This window comes from Dreissena polymorpha, chromosome 2, assembly GCF_020536995.1.
Source record: "Dreissena polymorpha isolate Duluth1 chromosome 2, UMN_Dpol_1.0, whole genome shotgun sequence".
Taxonomy (NCBI): Eukaryota; Metazoa; Mollusca; class Bivalvia; order Myida; family Dreissenidae; genus Dreissena; species Dreissena polymorpha.
In genome coordinates this window covers 51,787,431-51,813,234 of record NC_068356.1, presented here as the reverse complement: position 1 = coordinate 51,813,234, position 25,804 = coordinate 51,787,431, and the positions used below count along the sequence as shown (strand labels likewise).

Here is a 25,804-nt window from a genome sequence, read left to right as displayed (position 1 = left end):
ACACACGCCACGGGACATCATTCATACCCCGGTGATTACAATACACACAATGGGACATCAAATATACACCCCGGTGATAACATTGCACACATCGGGACATCCATTATACACTCCGGTGATAACAAAACAAACCATGTGACAACAATTATACACCCCGGTGATAACAAAACAGACCACGGGACATCAATTATACACTCCGGTGATAACAATACACGCCACGCAATATCAGTAATACATCCCGGTGATAACAATACACACAACACGACATCAAATATACACCATGGTGATAACACTTCACACCACGGTCATCATTTATAAACCCAGTGATAATAATGCACACCATGGGGCATCGATTTAAAACCCTGGTGATAACACTACACGCCACGGGACATCACTAATACATTCGGTGATAAAAATACACACCATAAGAAATCGATTATACACCGAGGTGATAACAATACGAATCACGGGACATCAATTATACACCCCTGTTATAACACTAAACGTCATTGGGCATCAATTATACACACCGGTGATAACATAATACGCCAAGGGACATCAATATTACACCCCGGTGATACCACTATACTTTGAGGGACATCAATTTTACATCCCGGTGATAAAAATACACACTAAGGAACATTAATTTTAGACCCCGGTGATAACGATACAAACCAAGGGCATCGAGTATACGGCCCGGTGATAACAATACAAACCACGGAGCATCGATAATACAACCCGGTGATAACAATACAAACCACGGGGCATCGATTGTACACCCCGGTGATAACAATACAAACCACGGGGTATCGATTGTACGGCCCGGTGATAACAATACAAACCACGGGGCATCGAGTATACTGCCCTGTGATAACAAAACAAACCACGGAGCATCGATTATACATCCCGATGATAACAATACAAACCACGGGCATCGATTATACGGCCCGGTGATAGCAATACAAACCACGGGGCATCGATTATATGGCCCGGTGATAACAATAAAAAACACAGGGAATCGATTATACGGTCCGGTGATAATAATACAAACCACAGGGCATCGATTTTATGGCCCGGTGATAACAATACAAACTACGGGGCATCGATTATAAGGCCCGCTGATAACAATACAAACCGCGGAGCATCGATTATACGGCCCGGTAATAACAATACAAACCACGGGGCATCGATTATACAACCCGGTGATAACAACAAAAATAACGGGGAATCGATTATACTGCCCGGTGATAACGATACAAACCACGGGGCATCGATTATACACCCCGATGATAACAATAAAAACCACGGGGCATCGATTACACGGCCCAGTGATAACAATACAAACCACGGGGCATCAATTATACACCAAGGTGATAACAATTAAAAACACGGGGCATCGATTATACGGCCCCGTGATAACAATACAAACCACGGGGCATCGATTATACACCCCGGTGATAACAATAAAAACAACGGGATATCGATTATACGGCCCTGTGATAACAATACAAACCCCGGTGTATCGGTTTTAAACCCTGCTGTTAACAATACAAACCACGGGGCATCGATAAAATACCCCGGTGATAACAATACAAACCACGGGGCATCGGTAATACGGCCCGGTGATAACAATAAAAACAACGGGGCTTCGATTATACGGCCCGGTGATAACAATACAAACCACAGGGTATCGATTATACACCCCGGTGATAACAATAAAAACCACGGGGCATCGATTATACGGCCCGCTGATAACAATACAAACCACGGAGTATCAATTATACACCCCGTCGATAACAAAACAAAACAGGGGGCATCGATTTTACGACCCGGTGATAACAATAAAAACAACGGGGCATCGATTATACGGCCCGGTGATAACAATACAAACCACGGTGTATCGATTATTCACCCCGGTGATAACAATAAAAAAAACGGGGCATGATTTATACGGCCTGGTGATAACAATACAAACCACGGGGCATCGATTATACGGCCCGGTGATAACAAAACAAACCACGGGGCATCGATTATACGGTCCGGTTATAGCAATACAAACCACGGGACATCGATTATATGGCTCGGTGATAACAATACAAACCACGGGGCATCGATTATACACCCCGTTGATAAGAATACAAACCACGGGGAATCGATTATACGGCCCGGTGATAACAATAAAAACCACGGGGCATCGATTATACGGCCCGGTGATAACAATAAAAACCACGGGGCATCGATTATACACCCCGGTGATAACAAAAAATCCACGGGTCATCGATTATACAACCCGGTGATAACAATAAAAACATTTTAAGGCACGCAGCTTGAGTATAAATTGTTTGGATCTAAAAATGTTTAAGTTAAAATAAATGTGATTGACACGCTGTGAACTTAATAACATGATTTGTTTCATTTAGTGTTATTTTCGCGTTTTAGGTGAGGTAACTTGAAATCAAAGCGTGCAATGGTAACAGAGGACGCAGTACCGGTCGCAAACTATTAAAGTATTATATATATATATATAAATATATATATATATATATATATATATATATATATATATAGGTATCTTTAAACAATTAACTAAGAATAAACATCGTTGTTTAATGTAACGCAGGTTGAGATGCATAAATATTATTTTAAATCAGTATTTGCAATTCAGATTATATTAATACAAATTTAGTTCGGTGTAGCCATCAACAATTCAGTGCGTTTCGACCTTTTGCACATGCGCATTAGGGACGGTGATCATCCCGGTGAATCTACATCATCTACATCTACATCGGTACGTTGACCAGTCAAACTTGACAATTACTCAACGGATAGTGGCGCTTAATAAAAGGGTAAAGTGATCGATAGAATGATAGATGTTATAAAAATAAAAGATGTGATACAAATTAAGTACAACATAATAGTATGTATTCAGGGAATATAAGGTTAGAAGAGATAATACAGATAAAGTACACGATACTACATATTTAAATTAGGAATAAAAAGGATAGATACATAGCAGAAGGAAGGATAAAGAGAGATAATCCCAGCTAGTCATACGACCATCTGGTAGTGAAACCCCTTGTTATAAATGCAGCGTCGCTAGCTCCCTCTTGAAGGATACCAAAGAGGGGGCCTCAGCTACTGTAGCTGGTAGTCTGTTCCACACTGGGATGGTTCTGGGGAAGAAGCTGAACTTAAAGACATCTGATGATGTTGAGTAGTGGTTGTAGGTCAAACTATGCATGTTCCGACGTGTTCGCGCTGGTGCTTCTGATAGATAGGCATCGCTTGGTATGTCGACTAGGTCATGAATTATCTTGTACAGAATCACTAGTTGGAGTTTTGTGCGTCTGTCCTCAAGAGACTCCCATTGAAGTAGATTCAACATATCGGTAACGATGCTGGTATTGCGGTAACGGTTGGTGGTAATACGTACAGCTCTTCTTTGGACCATTTCAATTTTCTTTACTTGTTCTTTTGTGTGAAATAAAAGTATTCTATATCTCGACGAAGTGTATAGTTTAAGCGAACTAAATATAATATTATAATTAACTATTGTTCTCCAAGTATGTTCTTTATGGTAAGGATTTATTATTAATTTATTACGCGTATGAATTCTACGTGAAACGCGAAGGTTATGTATTAGTAAAAGTATTTCGCTTTTAACCTAATTGTTCATAGTTTGAAATCGAAAGTGACTTCTTTAATTGTAAAAGGAAAATAGAAATGTTTGGTGTAATTAAAGTCTATATTTATTGTGTTTGTTCTCGGCTTATAAATATTGCAATAGCCTTGTAAACTGTAATAAATTAATGCGATGGTGAGATAAAACGAAGCCCATATTTATAATTTCTGACATGCATATGCATTTCTAAAAATAACCGTCTCTCACTTCAAGGGGGTTCCCCTCACGGGTTTGACATATTTGTTTGAGTAGTATAAATGACTGATGTCATCGTTCAGAATGCATGGCGGATTGCAGTCTGAGTGACGAAGATGTGTTTGTTTTATTAGCATGCGTTCCGAACAAAATTTGTGTTCATGTCTGCGCGTCTTTATTTCAAATGTTGATCCAGTACGTTTATGATAACGTTAAAACTTCATCTTCTTTCTAAATGCAAAATTGATATTGACATATTTTACTTAATATTAACATACTTAAAGGTAGTGCTGCAACAATACGCCCAAAACCGTATTGCAATATATTGTCAGTTCAAAAACCCGTATTGCAATATATTGCAATATATTGCTAACTTGTACCTGAATTATAACTCGCCAGCTAATCACCAAACCCAACCTTTGAATTTTAGGTTCTAGTTATATCCTATTGGCAATTCTAGCCTTTTTTTACAAAATGCTATATAAACACAATTTACTCTTTTTTGGCTTTACAAAGCATTTTGTTATGAAAGATTAGTATTGTCATATTTTCTATAAAGTCAAACTCGGCGTTTGTTTCGTCTGCCATTCTGAGAACTTTTATAAAGCCGACAAGAAGAATAATAACCAGAAACAGAATTGTGGATGTTTAAAAGCAGGTCGTGTAACTTATCAGAATGCTGTTATCTAAAAAAAAAATTAATCATTATTACTTCTGTTTATAACAACATAAATTTACATTTTTATTATGTAATTAACTGTGAGTTTTTTTTTCGCATTTTCACAAGCTTCATCTTGAATTTAACAGTATGACATGCAAAAGAAGATCTTGCGGACTCCCATGAAACAACGATACTAAATATAATAAACTTTTAAGAATGCTTTTTTAACATATCAATTTATTTTTACTAAACACCAATTTGTTTTCTTTACCTTGATATCATTATTTCGGATGGCTTTTCTGGACGAAATGTGGATGATTTTTTGTAGTATTTTGGTACCGGTATGATGAAACTCGTATCGCAATACAATATCCGGATTGTGTATTGCAATATATACCGATATACCGGTATATTGTTGCAGCACTACTTAAAGGTATTAGTTATACTCAAAAGTGAGAGCTTTGCAAATTGGAAAAAAATCACTGTTCCATGTTAAATGTTTTGACCTGCAATGGAAGTTACATATTTTACTTATCAATAGCCATGGTACTTGTCAAATTCGGTATGAATTCCGGCCAAAACGGTTGGCGAATGTGTAATAACAAGTTAAATATATATTACATAAAATATCATATTAAATCGGCAAGTTTACGGGTTGCGGAATGAAAATTCCTGGTAGCGAAGTTCACAGATTGAAAAATAAAAAATCAAGATAAAACAATTCATTACTTTCAGATAAATGACACTGCTTAAATAATATATTATTATGCAACAATTCGGTCATATTTTAAGGTATGTTCGATTAATTAAATTTATTATAAACAATGCATTAATTCAGTAATCTTTATTTCCGATGTCCGATTTTATTATGCTTTGAATTCCAATCATATAACTAATTTATAATATTGCCTCAAGTAGAAATGTCTCTGCATGGTCTTTCTACGTAGTTCGGTCGAGTTTATAATTTATAATGTTGATTTACTCTACACTTTCAAGTCCACAGGGTATTTTAACCAAACAATGATAAACACGGGTCCCGTATGGAAGGTCCCGTGTCTGTACAAAAACAACGCCGAACTCTACCGCTATTCGAAGTTAAGTGCCTCCAGACATACTGGTTCATGTACACGATTAATTTGGAATACATATAATCAAACAATTATAAATCGGAAAAAAAAAACGCATGTCTCGCTTGTCAAGTTTATGTGTGACTTCATGCGAGCTAAATGTATTAAATGGATACTTACATATATATATATATATATATATATATATATATATATATTAACTGCTTATATGGATTATTGTCGTATATATAGGTATTTGAACATAAACTTGAACAAGTAATAAACCACATTTTCGGTTATGATAATCTAATCAATTTCTTTGTGAGGCGGCATTGTCCAGATAGACTAATAATGTATGTGGGTCTTTTAAAATTATCTTATGAACCACATGACAGGCTAATCCGTTAATGATGATACGTTTGAATCGGATGTAGTCACATAAAATAACATTGTGTAATCACCGTTACATGACTTCTGGTACACACAGTATTGAAAAAGGTGTATCACACAATGGTCATCTATGATCGCTGTGGTTAGTTTATCGGCCAAAGACTGGTAACGTCGATAAATATGTTAATTTTTCATTGATTGTGTATACCACGTATTGTTTTATATGGAATAAGTGACCAACCGTTTTATCTCACCTCTGCTCGCAGTCGCGGTTATTTATGTTTGTGTCATTTAATCTGCCGATATTGCCTGGAAATTAAAGTTATCATTAGTAAAACTACTTGTGTTGTTTGCTTTTATTAGGTGTCGTGAGCATCGAAAATCTCCGGGCGATATTTTTACTGTGGAGATGTATGCTTTCAATTTTAATCGCCTAATATTAAGTTGGCATTTTTTAATTTCTTAAATGCGGTTGAACATTGATTATAGGCATATGAATTGTGATTATATAAATTTCAACCCGAACAGGTGCAGATGAACGTGTTAATATAAAAAGTCACTGCATCGCGTTCTGTTCGTGAATACTTTGTAATATCGTTGAATTAACTACTGGACTAGCTTCCAATTATTCAAGTTAACTGCTTAAATGTTTGAATCCAAGTTTCGTTAGGCGTCTGCAGGTTTCGTGTTTTAACTTTCACTTGAGGCTCAACCACACTGAGCCTTAAAAAGGTGTATTTCTGTTACGGTAATTGCGACATTAACATATAAATGTCGACGGTAAATGTTCAACGTAAAATAAAATGGCACCGTCGAAAATAATGAGATCATTAAACAACTTCTTAAATAAATTCAAAAGCAGCAAAACTATATAACAGTTTTGATTTTATGTTCTCAGTACATGTTAAAAGTTTACTTAAATTCATGCGGCATGTAACCGATAGCAAACTGATAATATTTATTCACGCATGTCATTGTTCAGATTACGTCCTTGTCGTTCAGCAAACTCAAATATTGAAGAGTGTTATATAGTTTCTCATGTTGTTTTAAAATGAAGTATTGAACTAATTTTATAAATTGAAGCATGCACATTTATACTTTAATGTATATCATATAAAGTGTTACAGATGCTCTTTTGAAATGTTCTTTTTTTCTATTGCGTAAAAAATATTCTTATTATTTTGCAGGACGACATCTAAAAACTCTTGATTAAACTAGCTACGTGGCGGTCCACATGCCATATCAACACAAGTCGCGTGCGTTACTGCAGTTTTCAAACATTCCGCGCCGAAGAACAACCTTACTGATCGGTCAAGGGCACGGTATTATATTATCTGCCATTGTATTGAGTAATCATAATGATACTTTTGTTCAATATATAATAAATTAAACTTAATGTTGTACATTAACGCAGATAAGTAAAAGGAAAATACATTAACGACAACTCCATTAACTACTGTAATATGTTGGTCCATTGCATGAGGTAAGCGCATAAAAGTAGCAATAAATGTTCCCACTTCATCAAGTTTATTATTTTACTACTAGTTTAGTTCGTGGCATCGAACACACCATGCAGTGTATGTTACAATATCAGTAAAATAAAATTCTATATTTATTTCCATGTTACTTCCTTTTATTTGAAAGATTGGGATATATAAGAGGCCGTTGAACGAATTTTTCTTTTGGAAAACTATTCATTTTGCTCGCCCAGGTATATTAGAGACGTAATGTTATTTATTGAACTTGAGTCATTCAACCGGCATATTACCTGACTAGGCTAATAAATCAATTGTGATGTATAATGTAAGGCAGGTTTCATATAAGACGTGTCTTTTACACGGGCAGAAGCCATCTTATTTGCATTTTATTGAAAAGCAGTATTGTTAACGTTACATAACATAACTAAAACGTATGTACTGCAACGTGTCAGCTATGAGCAGTTTATATGTACATGCACGCGTATTCGTGATCGTGTTAAAAATATTGATTTGTATTTCATGACAATTACCCGAACTATATCACATATTCTTGTCCATATAAGCTTATAACATGGCCTACGCTGCAGGAATGAAATAACGTAATGCTCAATCTTGTTTATTACACGGGTGTTATTACACTAGTTATATAACTGTGAAATGACGTCATTTTTGTGACGAAATGACATAATTATTCCAGCGAATTTCTTCAGTTAAACTCTTTAACAATGTGAAAAAACGGTGAAAAGAGCATACAATCAAGAGAATATTTGTTGGTCATGTTATAAATAGAATTTTAGATTTGTGGTATTTGTGTATTGAATTTATTAAACTCGTCATCTAAATAAAGATAAAAACTCGGCAAGGCTCGTTTTTATCTTTATTGAGATATATAGGATCTTGCATAAGTGGTCGTTTTGTATTGAATTTATTAAACGAGTCATCTAAATAAAGATAAAACGACGCTTGCCGAGTTTTTATCTTTATTTAGATGACGACGAGTTTAATAAATTCAATACAAAATGACCACGAATCTAAGATTCTATTATAACATGACCAACACATTTTCTCTTTATTTTATGCTCTTTTCACCTTTTTATTACAGTGTTAAAGAGTTTAACTAAAGAAATTTGCTGGAATAATGACATCATTTCGTCACAAAAATGACGTCATTTCACATTTATATAACTAGTGTAATAACACCCATGTAATTAACAAAATTGAGCATTACGTTATTTCACTCCTGGAGCCTAGGTCATGTTATAAGATCAGTTTAATAAATTCAAAACAAAACGACCACTCATGCAAGATCCTATATTTATCAAATATCTCACTTCAGCACTGTATGGATGGCTGAAAGTGGCACAAGACCTGATGAACCGGAAAGATTCCCAAGACAGGGCAATATGTCCAGCAAACAAGACCTGGTAAGATGATAAGTCGAGTGCAGTTATATGTCTGCGTTTCCCCTACCCCTATTATATTTCTTAATGACATTTCAATATAGATGGTTAATGTTTGCATAACTAACGGCAGATATACGTTAACATCTGTAGAAAAAAAACAACGGTAAATTTATACTGTATATCAATAATTGGTCCCAAATTAAATACTTTACTTCTGTAAAAAATGTGAAACATTAAAAATGAATACATCCGTTCTCATGAATCTTCTTATAACCACTTTTCAGTGTCTGCACGTGCCAAAGTACGACACTACTTTTTGGCAACGTTTTTCACAGTTTTCTTTCAAATTATTAAAAAAACTATTTAAGCATCAATATATTGTATTTACAGACATAACAATTAAAGTTTATTTAATTTCGTTAAATTATGCAGCTTTAACCATAGCAATTTAGTTTATTATCAATAGTTATAACATTATTCGTTCCGCATTTGCAATTTCAGATAATAGAGATTTAAACATTATAAGTTTAGTATGTTTATGAATGGATGTCATAAATATATATGAACTCGCCGTTGATTACCGTCTATATTTTCAGTGTCTTTATTTCAATTCAATTTATTTATTAATTCATGGTTGGCAATACTTGTACCGACTATTGGATTATTCACTGAGAACATACACACGAAATTGTAATATATTTTCACAAGATAATACTTAAGAAATACTATTTTTCTATCATGGTTTGTTGTCGAATAACCCACAGTAAGGAGTATTGATGCGTAGGAATTAAAGCACGAGTGCGAAGCACGAGTGATTTGATAACACGCATCTATACAACTTACTGTGGGTTATTCGACAACAAACCATTATAGAAAAATATTATTTCGATTCTAATACGATTCTGATTGATTTGGTTCAAGCTTTAGGACGTGAACTATATTTTTCAATACTCCGCCTTTCTTAGTACAAAGTTCACTATTTAGTGACGTCATTGATGTGTACAAACATATGACGTCGTTTTCATTCATAAATATTTTGCAAATGACGTCACTTACATTGAAAACAACAATCGTAGAAACTTAATGACGGCACGTTTATTGATGCTACTGAAAAGCTGACATGCTATAAATGTTTTCTGAATTACGCTTCCTAACCAATAACATTCTTTGTAGGTGTGGTTATGCCACTTATCACCAAATATACAATTTGTTATTTCATTACATTTATACATGCTACATTTATTACATTTCTTTCAGAGCGGGTTTTAGCACGTGCATTTTACTGCAATATTTTCTTTATTTATTCGGAACTATTTTCGAAACATTAAGCTCCGCCCATAAGTTATTGCAGAATAACCCACGCTTGATTTCCTTCTTTGTCTATAGAAAACAAGTCGCGTGCCGTGTTAGAATTTTAAATTGATAATACATCGAATGGTATGGCCGTAAAAGAATAATTTAAATTGGAATAATTTTAGTATCGCTGATTTATTTGACTACTAACGATGTAATGTTATTTATGACATGTAGCGTGTTTCTAATTGAAACGTTTTTTAGATTCAGTGGGAAAATACCTCCGTTGAGACATGCACTATACTGAGCTGGCTCGGTTACGGACAGGAGATAATACAGGCTCGGAAAGACGCATATCGGGAGTTAGGCAAGCTGTTAACTGCACGGGAATGTGGAGAGGCAACGTATATTATTGCGGGTAGCAAAGGTGAGGGGCTGAGCAGCTTCTTGGAAAGTGATGTGGATCAAATGGTTGTAAATAATAGAGTATTCTGTTTAGAAGATGTTGTAAAGTCAAGTGCCTTTCCTGGGGAGATAACCGTGTTGAGATCACTCAGCCGCAGGAGTTACCATGGTCACTGTAGACTGCTACTGGAGAGACGCGGTACAATAATTCACAGGGAAGTAAATGATGCGTTTTGTGATGACGGATATGGTCGCGAACTTTTGAGCAGTGACTTGTTTGTTAATAACTGGTCGAACGAACGCTTGGCTGAGGGCACTGTGCAGCATGAGCGTGCGGGACCGTCAATTCCTAATACAATGCATGGACACTTGCACCGTGACATAGTACATGCATTACATTACTACTGCCCCAACATTCTGTCAAAATGGGCCGCAAGACCTCGCCACTGGCCGCCACCGGAAGTCGCTCAGAGGGTCGTATCACTTGGGGCGGTTCTTACGCCTGTTGGATTTAAAGGGAGTGAATATCAACATGTTGAGTGGAGAGTGTGTTTTAACGCCGGTGAGATCGAACTAATTAGCAATCTTAATGACACTCAAACCAAATTGTATGTTTTATTGAAAATGATAAAGAACGATGTATTACATCCACGTAAGAAAGAAGTTTCATCGTACACGTTGAAAAACATCGTTCTATGGATGGCGGAAAATAATCCTCAAGCCTCGTTTCATAAAAAAAGTCTTTTGCAGTGGTTGCACGAAGCATTGGATGCGCTTAGAGTTGCATTGATCACCTTAGAGCTACCATACTATATGATTCCAGAAAGGAATTTGATGGCAACCTCTGGACTGGATGAGGAACAGCAACGCACATGGATATCAACGATTACAGATATGCTCAATGAAGGTCCGAAGATGATACTTAGACTTCCTAAGATACGAAAAGCTCTCATTGCTCATCCTGAACCATTACGATGGTACAGCGGGAGGAGAATTGAGCTGGAGTTGCTGAGCCTCATGCGCATGAACAGAGCGGCAATCTGCTGGGATGAGAACGGGGAGTTTGACCAAACCGATGCGATTTTGCAGGCATTAGAGAGACGAAGAAACGAGGTTATAACGGATGTTTGCGTGAGGATGATAATGGAAGGGAGTCGAGTTATCAACGCACAGGCTATTTTTGATCGAATTATGATGTAAAACGTTAACGATGACGAATAGATCAGAAACGAGGCGCGGACAACAAGTATTTATAACTTTTGAGTACATATTATCTTAAACGAATCACCGATCATTGTTGCCGGGAACGTGAAAATTATACAACTTATCGTATTAGTGATTTGTTTGTTAAGTAATTGATGTTTGACTTGCAGACGTTTGTTTCACTTTTTAAAAATATGCACAATTTTACAAACGATTTGTTTACAGTAGGCTGTAAACTTTACCGAAACAATAAATTTCGATACATTTTATTAAAAAATGTCAATCGGCTTCGCATAGATAACATTAGTTTGCAAAATAACGTTATGTAAAGTAATTTTGCTATATTGTATATATCTTAACAAAATATGTACGTATCGCGCTTGGAAACCAGCGGTATAATTTCAAGTTATGCATATATTTCTATCTCATCTTCTTATCTAAATGTTCACTTGGTTTATGGTTGGTATTGTTAACGCATTTGCACTGAATGAATATATGTGTTACTGGCAGTTACTGAAAGTCCACTGGTATTGTTGTAATTGCTGTAAATGTATTGATAATATTCTTGTTTTTCTGGTTGAGTTGAAATAATTGTTGTGATTTGTAATATTGATAAAAAAGTATTGAACACATTGTTGCACTTATCGATAAAAATGGTGCATATCTGTGTTCATTCCTATTTTTAAAATGTCTTCAATAACGCTATTGTTGCATTCACAAATAAGAAATAAAGTGCAGTTGTTTTATGCGCATTTATTAAACTATTTTTCATGTGAATGTATAATTGCTCGTGTTTTTTACTGGACAAGTGAATGTAAACTTTTATTGAACACGGATAATCTGTTTTCATTAAAACACATAGTTTGTATTGAATCTAAAGATACAAAGATATATGTTATTGTATTGATGTTTTTATGCGGAAATATTTTCATACATGATAAACGTAATGGTTGATTTTCGTTATTCTAGTTATACCGTTGATCTCGTTTTGCTCTAAGCGTGTGTATGCTTTTGTTAGTTTTCTTTTTGTTAGTTTTTAGCGAGGCTGTTTTCGGAGAAAACCCGAGCTATTGTCATAGCCAGCTCGTCGTCCGCCGTCCGCCGTAGGCGTCGTGCTAAAACCTTAACATTGGCCATAGCTTTTTAAATATTGAAGATAACACCTTGATATTTTGTATTCATGTGTATCTCATGGAGCTGCACATTTTGAGTGGTAAAATTTCAAGGTGAACATCATCCTTCGAGGTATAGGGTCGAAAAAACAAAGTCAAGAGAAGTAATAAGCTTTAAATGGACATAGTTATCTGACCTGCCCACGTATATATTTTTGCTAAATTTATCAAAGCGGCGCAGTAGGCGGCATTGTGTTTCTGACAAACAAATTGTGGTAAAGGTCAATGTCATCCTTCAAGGTCTACGGTAACAAATACAGATTTAAGGGAAGTAATAAGCTTTAAAAAGGGAGAAAATTATTTAATATTGAACATAGCAACTTTATATATTTAGCATGCATGTGTATCTCATGGAGCTGCACATTTTGAGTGGTGAATCTACAGTCACGGTAGTGCTACTAAAATAGAGAATGGTTACAGACAATTATTTTCAAGGGAAGTAATTTATATAATTATAAATCTCATATTATATATTTCCTTAACAATAATTGAAGTTCTTTTCACAGTTACTGTACAGATTTATTATTTTGATTATTTATAACCCAAATGATTGATTTGTCAAAGTTGTTTTTAATGATATAATTATAATTTCTTTGATGTTCATTACATACCTGTGGACTGATGTCCATAGATACATGATTAACGCTGGCTATGATACTTTTGCCTCAATATAAGAGCATTTGAGTTTTTGAACGGCCGTGGACCATCCATGAACAGCTACACGGTGCTGAAGGACACTGTCCTTGGCTTGGTTATAGGTCCACGGGCGTAGATGTTAGTAGTTTTTGTATTGTTCCGTATCGGTTGGATCGTGAGGGGCACTGTGGGAGAAAAAGGACATGTTCTACCATGGCATTTGAAATGGCATTTAATAAACACTGATATGTTCTGGTCACACTTATATGATTGTTAAGCATAAGCACATTTTTGAATTACAGTTTATTAGAGGTATCCAGTTAACATCACTCTTACGCCATTGGCTACACGTATGTTATGGCCATTAAACTGTTGAATTTATACTAACTATCCATTTTGTGTTGTAATCATATGAGTGGAATGTAATTTTCTGCATTGAATGTATGAGCGATGGAGGCAATATCATGTAAAAATGCATGATGCCTGATTACATTCCGAGGGTGTAACTTTGTATGTTTATTAGCAATACAATTAAAATCAGTTGCAAAACCACGATATATTCTTGGTTTTGTATGCTTCCTATAAGAATTTAGGCGCAGTTTCGCTTTTAGGATGCCTTATTGAATTATCTATACTACTACAGTGTGTCTTATAAACGTAAAGCCTTTAAATTGCTTTATCACATAGTCAATATTACATCTGTCAAGAGATAAGTATTATCATTTGAGTAACTTTTCTTACTAAATATTATATACCTATAGATAAAACATGAAAGTTTAAGAATATAAATACGTCATATTTAACAATTTCTACGAATCGGATAATCAGAGTTGCCAATTTCATCTTAAATGTTAGAATGTAAATAAAAAGTGTTTTCCAAATATTAAATATGTGGCGCTTGGTTGCAAATAAATACAAAGTCGTGATTTCACGTTATCGACACTGTATCTTGGTAAAATCAATACACGCTCTTTTCATGGCCAGAACAAGGTTACTAAGCTTCTCGACTAATAATAGAGCTTAGAAATAAGCTGAAGAAACTGGGTGCAATTCAAGGTAGACAAATCTGTTTGTTCTTGGTTAATGTAACAGAGCTACATTTCTTAAGATCCATTTTCAGGTTACAATCTTGCGGGAATGGAAATACGTTATCTACGCTGTTGAACTAGATGTTGAATTCATTGTTTTGTACTATTTCAAAAAAATGCCAATAATTGTTTATTAATTTGATAAAACTGGGCATAATGCATGTGCGTAAAGTGCCGTCACAGGCTAATCAGGGACGACACTTTCCGCCTACATTGGATTTATGCTAAGAAGAGACTTCATTTAAACGAAAAATGTGATACAGGCGGAAAGTGTAGTCCCTGATTAGCCTGTGTGGACTGCACAGGCTAATCCGGGACTACACTTTAAGCACAAGCATTATGCCCAGTTTTCTCATAATGCGACTCATTTAAGTACAGCGCTTGATTATTTGATGTTAATATTCGCGATAAAGGTTAATCATGTGCATGAGAAACGTTTTCTGACGAACATATTTAATCCTTATTGGTATTCTTAATAGTGGGCGCATATCAGAGCGGTAATGATGTGAGCCGCGCACTGCAAAAACTGGGCATAATTCATGTGTTGAAAGCGTCGTTCCAGCTTAGAGTTTGCAAACCACACAGGCTTATCAGCCACTTTCCGCCTAAACTGGATTCTTAATATGAAGATACTTTTTTACAACGAAAAATACCATTAACGCGATATGTATCGTATCTGACTAGCATGTGTGCGGACTGCATATGATAATATTGAAGGACGCTTCACACACATACATTAATCCTCGCTTTCCCAGAACGCGTCTCGATATATATTTAGCTGTTTCGGAAGGTAGCCGCCAGTGTCAAACCGCGCCTATATTCGCTATCCCGCTCCAAAGATAAACGTCATAGCCCCCGTACATAAAGACGATTATATTTTGCGTTTGTGTAGAGTATCATAATGCAGTTAGCGGTCACTGCGTATTTTACACTGGAACACCTACCCCGAGTTTAATATCATACGTTTGTTTAACGAATTGTATTACTTTTAGCAGTCATCGTGTAAGATGCACTGACATACATACCTTGACTGCTATATTTTACGTGTGTTTCATGCAAACACATGCAAATACAAGCCATCCCGCATTATGACTATTAACACCTTCTGTGACTATTTGAATATGTATGATAAAGTATAGTTCGCCAATATTAACGTGGCACTGACCTTTATGTTTGACAATATTTAGGTACCGATATTGAAGTGAGTTTAATTTGTTGAAGAGTACCTGAGTGAGTGCACTGTAACGGTCTCACTAAACGAATGCAAAACGCGCAAGAATACAACCAAATATTGACCACGATCAATGAGTACAATGTTGAATAGATGGATTGCTGTAATTGTTTGATTGTATTTTTGTTGGACCTTTTTGTGTTACTTTTCATTTTCATAGAATACAGCGTCTAAAATGCTAAACCCGAAACGGTTAACATCTCTAATGATATTGATCACGTAAAGAATTATATTATGACCCATTAGCGGGGGTTGCATTATCAGGAAACAGCACATCAGTTTTCCTCTTGCGGGTCATTTGATATACCGAGTTATTGATCTGTAGCCTGCAGACTAAGAAAAATAGTTCCTTCAGGACATATCGAATATCACTACTCTTCCACATATTTCCTAGTGCAAACGACTTCTTAAAGGGACATGTTCAAAGATTGATGCATCGAAAACAAAATCGAATTTTAGTTGCGAATTCCTAAAAATAACTTTAGTATTTATATTGCGGATGATACTTGAAAATACTGTCGTCAAAATACTGTTACAATGTATATATTTATCAGTTGATTTTTATTAAACAACCATGAAGCATTGTTTACGTGAACAGTTTGAAATGTTCTATGTTATTTATGAAGATAACTGACAACACGACACAATATAACATACAGCCACTTTAGAAAAAGAAGAATGCTTTTCCACAAGCATTCGGTTGCAAAAGGATTCAGATTGATATCCAGATAGATTTATCTCTTTTTGTATTTCGTCCGTATGGTTTATAATGGCTTGTAAAGACATTAAATGGAGTGCCTTTTTATGTACTCAAACAAACGTGATTTTAAACACTTTACATTAAATGGCAGATATGCGCGGGGAAAAGAAACCTCTTAGGTCAAGACGCACATCCTAGATAATACGGATTCATCAATAAATACTTATTGTCTGCGTTTTTAAGATATGAATATTCAATAAACCTATGTTTAAGAGACGCGGTCACATAATTGTCTGCTGTATTTTATGCATGTATGTTTTTCAACGTCTTTTCCATAGCATCCCTAGTGAGCTAGGGAGCCTTTAGAAGATCTTTTCCGTAGATATCAGGTACTCGTTCTACCAGGATAACGGAGAATGTTACATACAAGCTGGGGCTAACGAAACAATCTAGCTTATATAAATAGGATTGACTTCTTTCTTACCTTGACATCGTATAACAACGGAATTACAAACATGAACAACAATAGCGTAAAAATTGGATTCAGGCAAGCAAATAGTTGCCCCAAAACGAAATATGATATTCATTCATCAGACCTCAGGGTATGGGGTAAAAGATATAGCGTTGACTGCTTCGTATACCGGAGAAGGAGAAAAACATAAGGTCTAATGGTCTCTGTTCATAAAACATAAGGTCTAAAGGTCTCTGTTCATCAAACATAGGGTCTAATGGTCTCTTTTCAACAAACATAAGGTCTAATAGTCTCTGTTTATCAGGCATAAGGTCTAATGGTCTCTGTTCATCAAACATAATTTGTCAATTGTTGTCAGTGTGCTGTTTGTGTGTTATTTAAAATCAGGAGGAACCTGATTCGGATCGGCTCATTTTCAAACCGGTTTTAATCCCCGATGCTTTGCATTTACCGTTCTAATACGGTGATCCCTGTTAAATTAGTATATTTTTTTGCTGCGTGTTATGTTATGAAAGTTGTTAATACGAGTCGTGTTCTGAGAAAACTGGGCTTAATGCATGTGCGTAAAGTGTAATCCCAGATTAGCCTGTGCAGTCCGCGCAGGCTCATCAGGGACGACACTTTCCGCTTTTATGGTATTTTTAGTTTCAAGGAAGTCCCTCCTTGCCGAAAATCAAGTTTAGGCGGAAAGTGCCGTCCCTTATTAGCATGTGCGGACTGCACAGGCTAATCTAGAACGACACTTTACGCACATGCATTAAGCCCAGTTTTCTCAGAACGCGACTCACAAAATCATGACAATTATCTCCTGATAGAGTAAACACATCCGCCGACCCTTGTCTACTAGATACCTCGAGTGTTGTGTCGGTGTAGACCACCGCACTTGTATATCAAGAAAAGCCGGTCAAGTCCTATATCATTGTTCAATCAAAATCTAGCCGCCTGCGAAAGACATGAGGCCGTACAGCACTTACATTTGTTAACTATTTTAAGGCCTACGTTGTTTTAATTTGGTTTTCATTACCAGCAATAAAATGTTGATTTTTCAAATAACAGAATGACCAAATGGAACATTTCCAACTTTGCATGAATATTAAAAAATATAATAATTTTGATATGAATGCTTCACACAAAACTGTACATTTTGGGGAGCACATAAATGTAGGTAGGTTTTAATCATACACGATCGAGGACACGTTCTAGCGTCAATAGAAATAGTGGGACTTGAAAAAGCAAAACATTCATACTCCTGTAATAGCCTAAGTGCGAATGTCCGTTACTGGCTGTAAATGTAGGAAATGATTTATAAATTGATCACACTGTTGTTCAGTTAAACCACTGCTTGTCTGTCCGTGCCTGTTAGTCCACAAAGATGAGCAAGGCTGTGGTTTTTCTCTTCGTCATGGGTCTTATGATCTCCGTAGTGACAGGTAAGACTTGTGTTGCAATTCATTCACTTAATTAGTACTAAAACCGCTACTGCTTCTGCTACTGCTATTGTTGCTACTACTGCTGTTACTGATTATCCTCTTGCTTCTATTAGTGCTACTTTTCAATTTTCTTTTTTTTTGTTATATGAGTTTATATAAGTCGAATATTAATAGAACGATTTTGGGGGCGACATTTGTTAAAATCCGCTTTGACAACTGCTGGGCTTTATTTAAGCAACGTCATGCGAAAATGGGGTTTATGTCATATATGACCAATGTGCGTTGTTTGGTTAGGAGCCAACCTGTCCGGTATAACGAGCAAGGCTCCGTGGTCTCATGAACGGACCGCGGCAAGCGTAGCTTCTGGCAAGCCTGTCTATTCGCACACTATGAGTCGCGTTCCGAGAAAACTGGGCATAATGCATGTGCGTAAAGTGTCGTCCCAGATTATCCTGTGCAGTCCGCACAGGCTATGTGTAGTCCGCACAGGATAATAAGGGACGACACTTTCCGCCTAAATTGTAATTATGCTAAGAAGAGACTTCAATTAAAGAAAAATTGTCATAAGAGCGGAAACTGTCGTCCCTGATTAGCCTGTGCGGATTGCTCAGGCTAACCTGGCACGACACTTTACGCACATGCATTATGCCCAGTTTTCTCAGAACACGATTCGTATTGACAGGAGCTTCGCTTGCGGCATAGGTCATACGCGGGTCATATGATAATAGTTCTACGCTTGCAAGAAATTAAACGAGTATCAATACAACAAAATGTTCATGCAGGTAATTTATGCTCGTGTACATAAGTGTAAACAACTCTATGAAGTAATTACAATGTAAACAGATTAAAATCGACAAATGTTCATATATAAGGTCACACTGCTTCTTTTCATCCTCACCAGCAATCCCCCATCCCGGCATTTTTAATACTGGCTAAAACCCGGCGTTGGTGATGTATTTTTAGCCTGGTGGTCGACGGACTCACCTCTTCGGTTTCCAGACGACTGTAACAGCGAAGCCTTGCGGACCTTTGCGACCAACTGCGGACTCTCGGAGCACTCCATGGTACGCAGTTAATATCTACGATGGACACATTTGTTTTGTGGTTGTTGAACGATCGATTTAACAACTTTTTGATTATTGTTGCTTATCGATTTGTACGGGCAAGTAGGAAATCTGAGGTCTAGATATTAAACGCTTTACGGTTTGGTTGAGTATACGCTTAAAATATAGACAAATGAGACATATTAAATGTTACATATGGGTCGTGCTCTGTAAAAAGGGGGTTTAATGCATGTGCGTAAAGTTTCTTCCCAGATTAGCTTGTGCAGTCCGCACAGGCTTATCAGTGACGATACTTTCCGCTTTTATGATATTTTTATTATAAAGAAATACTCTTCTTAGAGAAAATTCAGTTTCGGCGGAAAGTGTCGTCCCTGATTAGCCTGTGTGGACTGCACAGGCTAATCTGGGATGACACTCTTTGCACATGCATTAAACCCTTTTTTCACAAAGCACTGCAATTATGTTTATTTGTACAATTAGGGGAACCACTACATCCTGAGAGATCCAAAGAACAATGACATCGACAATATCGTCATAGTGATACCAGATGACTTGCGAGATTTCGGCTCGTGCGAGAAGATCGTTCGAGATCTCAATGAGAGATGCAATAAGGATTACTTCGACTACTAACGCTATGTTAACATCAACCATGGCTTTTCACGGTTTTTCGTCGTTATACTCTTCGATCAGCTTTTTATTAAGAACTGTATTTCAGTGGTTTAAATTATTACATTCGTACACTTGTTTATCAAATACGATACAATACTTTAGTGTGTTCTAAAGACAAACTATTTTAACAAACAATCTGGTCTTTATGCATGTAGTGAAAGTGTCATCCTTGTTCTGCGTGTGTAATTACTGGCTAATCATGGACGACTCTTTCCGCATTTAGGGAATAGTTCGGCTCAAGAAGTATTTTCTAAACGAAAGTCCAATAATGGCGCAAAGTGGTGTCCCTGATTAGCCTTTTTTGACTGCTCAGATTATTTATTACGACGCTTTACGCACATGCGTTAAGCCCAGTTTTTCAAGAATGATGTTTATTTAAACAAAACGAATCGATTGGTTTCAGACTGAGACCAGGACCTGTAAACTTTGATTTGCCGTAAATATCTGTAAATTCCTAAACTGTGTTTTATGTATTAAAGGCCGCTTCTGCTAATAAATGTTATCGTCTCGAACTTTTTGTATTTGTTAAATGAACATACTTTGTCTGTGGAAAGTGTTGCAAAATACACTCACCTTTGATAAAAAAGGCTTTTTATACTTTGTATACGATGTACTGGGGTCTACATTGCAGATATAATAACAGAAAGAAAATTACACAATGTTTTGCTAATACTTATTTTAAATATGTGGATCATGGGTTTGTCATAAAACCAATGCTTATTAATTTGTGATTCTTGCTTATAGTATTCTAACAGATACATTTGGATATGTACGTACTAGATTAAGCGTGTATTTAAATGGGAAAACCTGAAATCAAAGACAAGGGATATATTAAAATTGGACCATGCTCAGTGAAAAGGGAGTTTAATGCATGTGCGTAAAGTGTCGTCCCATATGACTCTGTGCAGTCCACACATATTGTTCAGGGACAACGTTTCCCTCTAAACTAGATTTTTGCTAAGAAGAGACTTTCTTGAAAGGAAAAATATCATAAAAGCGGAAAGTGTTGTCCCTGATTAGCCTGTGCGGACTGCACAGGCTAATCTGGGACGACACTTTATGCACATGTATTAAACCCCCTTTTCTTAAAGAGCAGCTCAACTTTATAATTGCAAATTGACTTTTGCATGCGTAATAATATTTATTTGCAATCAGCTCTAATGGATTAGCAAATATCTCCTGATTGTTGAACTAATACACGTCTCACGTCATAATAAGTATTTACCATCCATAACTTAAACGGACCATTTAACAGATTTTGGCATGTTCTGAAGTTTGTGAACTAATGCTTTAAATTCATGTAAACATCGGAACAAAAGAGTTTCAGTTAAAAACAAAAATGAACCCGTTTATGCCTAGCGTCCTGAAAAAATGACTTTGCAAACAGCGTAGACCCAGATGAGACGCCGCATGATGCGCCGTCTTATCTGGGTCTGCGCTGTTTGCTTGAAGAAATTTTAGTAAGTAATATTCTAAACATAGAAATACATATACTAGACATCTCTAATTTTAGAAATAAATCGGTCCAATGTAGAAGGATGGGAGAGTCCACTAGGCATAAATTGGTTAAACTTGAAGAATGAAAAAAACGTTACCCACACCTGGGCTCGAACCACTGAGCCTTGGAGAAAATTCGGCCAATCGTTATGACGGGATAATGCACGTAATTTAAACTTTATATAGGTCATCCTTGTAATGTCACATGATTACACTATAATAAGGATAACAACAATATGATAACGATAACAACAGAATTTTCCTAATTATACAATCCTTTCGCCTTTGTAGCGCTTTAGAATTTTCAGGTTTTTAAATCGTCAAAAAGATGCATACAATTGATATTTTAGAGCATAACATGTCCAGTATTACTGTTTCCTTATAAAAAAAAAACACAGCTTCAACAAATATTTGCAATTATGAAACAATATTTTTTATCAATTTTGTAAATTTACCAAAACGTGAACAGGTCCCATGAAATACAATCAATGTTTGAATGATATAATCTTACTATATCCACATTCACAACGACAACTGTTAAAATATCCACAAAATTTATAACTGTGAACTTTACTTTTAATGTATCATTATTTTAAATATGACATATTCATTTTATATTAAAGACAAGATATTCAAAATTTCCTTTCGGCATCTTACAAATGATTTACACAACATTTTACATACATGTAGTTAAGTAATTTTAGCATGAAACATGAATTCAAGCATTTACTACGATGTCTTGTATAAATTGCTATTAACCCATTTATGCCTAGCGTCAAGAAAAAAAGGCCTTGGTAAAAAGCATAGACCCAGATGAGACCCCGCATGATTCGGCGTCTCATCAGGGTCTGCGCTTTTTGCTTAAGGGCATTTCTGTATGAAATATTCTATATATAGAAAAAAATATACTAGACATCCCTAATTTTGGAAATAAATTGATCCAATTTAGAAGGATGGGCGAGTCCACTTGGTATAATAGGAAAGAAAAACAATACGAGGGATTAAAGCCAGAACGTAATAACTCGATTTTTTAAATAGTGGAGAAAATTGAAAAAGAAGGCTTGACAGACTACAACTTTTATTTGACTATGAATATCAGCATAATATTTGGTTATATTATATGTAATAGTATTGTTATGACATTACAAACATATTATAGGATTGCATACTTATATTTAATGCTTTTGTATTAAAAATAGCACTTACTGCATTATGGCATAAAGGTAAAACATACATATTTTCAGAGTCCCACAGCATTAAGTGCACTTGTTGCTTTTTAGCATAAGAATAGTGCCCAAACTATGTCATCAGCCAATCATGAAACGCTTGATCGCGGCCATTTTTCCAACAAACAGTATGGCGTAGACATGACATTGCGTTATACGACAAAAAACTACGAGAGCGGATTGATTGATTATTTACAGGTTTTATTTTTTTTTTCATGATAGCAAGCCAATAAACGTTCTTCAAAATAACTCAAAAATGTGTCTAGGGTTTACTTAATCGTGCAAAAATGGAAAACTTAGTCTGGAACACTTTAAATCAATCAATTTAACCGCTGTGCTATATGGGTCGTGTTCTTGGAAAATGGAGCTATTTACATGTGCGTACAGTGTTAGCCTATAAAGTCCGCAAACTTTCCGCTGATATTCTACTTTCGGTTTAAAGTCTTTTCCTAGCGAGAATCAGTTTAGGTGTTAAGTGTCATTCCTCATTGCGGACTGTATGGCTTATTTGGGGCGACATTTAAACGAACATGCAATAATACTCGTTTTCACAGACCGAGTCTCATGTTTCTAATATTACCTTTCTTGTGTGTGGATGTGGTCTTTAAATAATACTCAAAATCGACCCTGTAAACAGACATAACCTTGCATGCATAGTAGGTACAGACAAATGAGCTTTGTTTTGGGAAAACTGGACTTAATGCGTGTGCGCAAAGTGTAATCCCAGATATGTCTGTATAAGTGTAGATTGTCATCCCGCTTTCTGAAAAAAGCTGGATTTTCGGATAGAAGCGATATCCTTACGGGTAAATTACATATCCGCATAAAGTGTCGTATCTAATTAGCAAATGCGGACTGTAGAGGCTCAAGTGGGATAACACTTAACGCATATGCATTTAGCCCAGTTTTCCCAAAGCGAGATTTTGTTTCCTGTATTCAATAGTCAAACAACAACGTTGTATATGGACAGCAATTTAAAATGTCGTAAGCAGACAGAGTGAAGATAACCATTAACAAATCGATATTTTATTGTTTATTTTAGACGGATTGTTAAGTTCTTTGTACTTTAGTTTATGTCTACTCATATATTGATTTTAATTTGTGAGACACATCAAACTTCATTGTGGGAAAAATTGACTTAATGCATGTGTGTGAAGTCACGTCAAAATTAACAAGGGACGACACTTTCCGTCTAAACTGGGTTTTCGTTTTCTCCTTTATACCGAAAGTTCCGTAAAATCGGAATGTGTCACAGGCTTAAATGGGACGACACTTTTTTGCAAATGCATGAAGCACATTTTTCCCAAAATGACTCGCATACTTACTTCAACTTTGGCCATGGCAGATCACCCTGGTTGCCAATGCCTCTGTTGTTATGCCACATTGCTGCCATCATTTCGAATGTGGTTATACCGTTCGTGGTGGAGACATTTGGTACCATGATGTCCATGGGCAAACGAAAGACTATTTAATTGTTCGTCACGCAGGTCCTGCAAATGATATCAACTCTGCATTAGTTTTGACCATTTGAATGGTCGCAGTTCAATAACAACACAGTGAATGCAACGATTGATAAAACTAAATTCACCAATTCAGTTAAATACTTTTTTTCTCTTTCCTTATTATTCTAAGTCAAATGATGAAGACAATTTGAATTTATTCATCGTTTCAATATAAAACAATCTTGTTTTGCATAGTTTTAATGTCGCTTATATACGGATAATATTTGGTAGTATACTAACAATTTTAATACAAAGCATCTTAATGATTTCCGTCATGTTCAACATAAGTACACTTAAATCTTTGTGAAGCTTTTGAATAACCTTTTTGCATTCATAAATAAGTCATTTAAAATCTGCAAAAGGCCATTGATTGATATCGATTTAGCCACGCGTTCAGTTTGTTATTAATTCTCCAGTAAAAGTGAATCTCGACTAGCCCTATACGTAGCTTACAAAGCAGATAAGAACGAAATTAAAACTCCATAAAATGGTAAATGGTGTTCCGTTGTTTGCTTTTTTAAAATTAAATTTAAACAAACATCTTCATCAAAGTGTAACTATCTTTTATTAGTATAAAACATTTTATTAATGTTTATCACAGAACAAGCGCAATTTAATATTAAGGATGGTTGTTGTATTAATGTTGCATTCCTTTTATAACAAGTTCTATACACTGTGGCATGTGTTGATATATGGCTGTTAAAATTTCTCTTGCATACTGTTAATTATCCTCTGTGTTATTATCTTTTAACAATATGCTGTCGCAGAAGCTTTCCGAAATACCTTATAATACCGTATCCTGTAAGTTCAGAACCACAACGTAGATAATTGGTTAAACAAGACTGCACGATACAATAGATAGTGTATGTTTAAACTGAAACAAATGAACACGATTGCGGTGTGCCCTTAACCGTACCATGTCAACGTAACTAGTGATACCAATTTGTTTCAATTATCTGATAACGTGTAGGTCATGGCGAGTTCACAAACTTGCGTGAAGGGGGTTAACGGGACTGGTAGTATACGGACAATGAATAAGAATACTGAGTCTCGCTCTGGGAATACTGGGCTTAATGCATGTGCATAAAGATTCGTCCCAGATTAGCCTGCGCAGTCTGAAAAAGCTTACCATGGACGACAATATCCGCCTTGGATTTTTGTTTAGAAGAAACTTCCTTAAAACAAAAAAAGTCGGACAGCACAGGCTTATTCTGGACGAACCTTTACACACACGCATTAAGCCCCATTTTCCCATAGCGAGGCTAACATGTATAATATAGAGACGCAATCATCGCAATTAATACAAAAACCAGCTCCCATAAGGTTTCTCTCCTGCAGAT

At 35.9% G+C, this 25,804-nt stretch overlaps 4 protein-coding genes across 8 annotated transcripts in view; 2 read left to right on the top strand and 2 right to left on the bottom strand.

Annotated features, from left to right (window-relative positions):
• Positions 1–25,400, bottom strand: part of LOC127867020 (dihydrofolate reductase-like) — a 171,641-nt gene extending 146,241 nt beyond the window's left edge. The window contains exons 1-3 of the mRNA XM_052407945.1: positions 25,248–25,400; positions 24,288–24,452; positions 23,543–23,589 (exon numbers count right to left, since the gene is read on the bottom strand). Of these exons, the coding sequence (XP_052263905.1) occupies positions 23,543–23,589; positions 24,288–24,412 (172 nt within the window). The 5' untranslated portion in view covers positions 24,413–24,452; positions 25,248–25,400. The remainder of the gene's footprint in view (positions 1–23,542; positions 23,590–24,287; positions 24,453–25,247) is intronic.
• The window catches only part of LOC127867016 (uncharacterized), a 489,213-nt gene that overhangs the window by 226,890 nt on the left and 236,519 nt on the right, over positions 1–25,804 (top strand). The window contains exon 3 of one of the 3 annotated variants that reach the window (XR_008043220.1): positions 10,434–13,003. Coding sequence is in view for 2 of the 3 variants with exons in the window: in XM_052407933.1 (XP_052263893.1) it covers positions 10,434–11,774 (1,341 nt within the window). In the remaining variant the exon portion in view is untranslated. Of the gene's footprint in view, positions 1–10,433; positions 13,973–25,804 lie in introns of those variants that run through there. The other 2 variants (XM_052407933.1, XM_052407934.1) reach the window with 2 other exon arrangements.
• LOC127867021 (uncharacterized) overlaps positions 1–25,804 on the bottom strand; it is a 443,681-nt gene that overhangs the window by 212,217 nt on the left and 205,660 nt on the right. The window lies entirely within an intron of this gene.
• The window catches only part of LOC127867026 (uncharacterized), a 259,849-nt gene continuing 252,386 nt past the window's right edge, over positions 18,342–25,804 (top strand). For 2 of the 3 annotated variants that reach the window (XM_052407960.1, XM_052407956.1), the window contains exon 1: positions 18,343–18,506. In XM_052407960.1, the coding sequence (XP_052263920.1) occupies positions 18,449–18,506 (58 nt within the window). In that variant the 5' untranslated portion in view covers positions 18,343–18,448. Of the gene's footprint in view, positions 18,507–19,469; positions 19,571–20,050; positions 20,748–25,804 lie in introns of those variants that run through there. The other variant, XM_052407955.1, reaches the window with a different exon arrangement.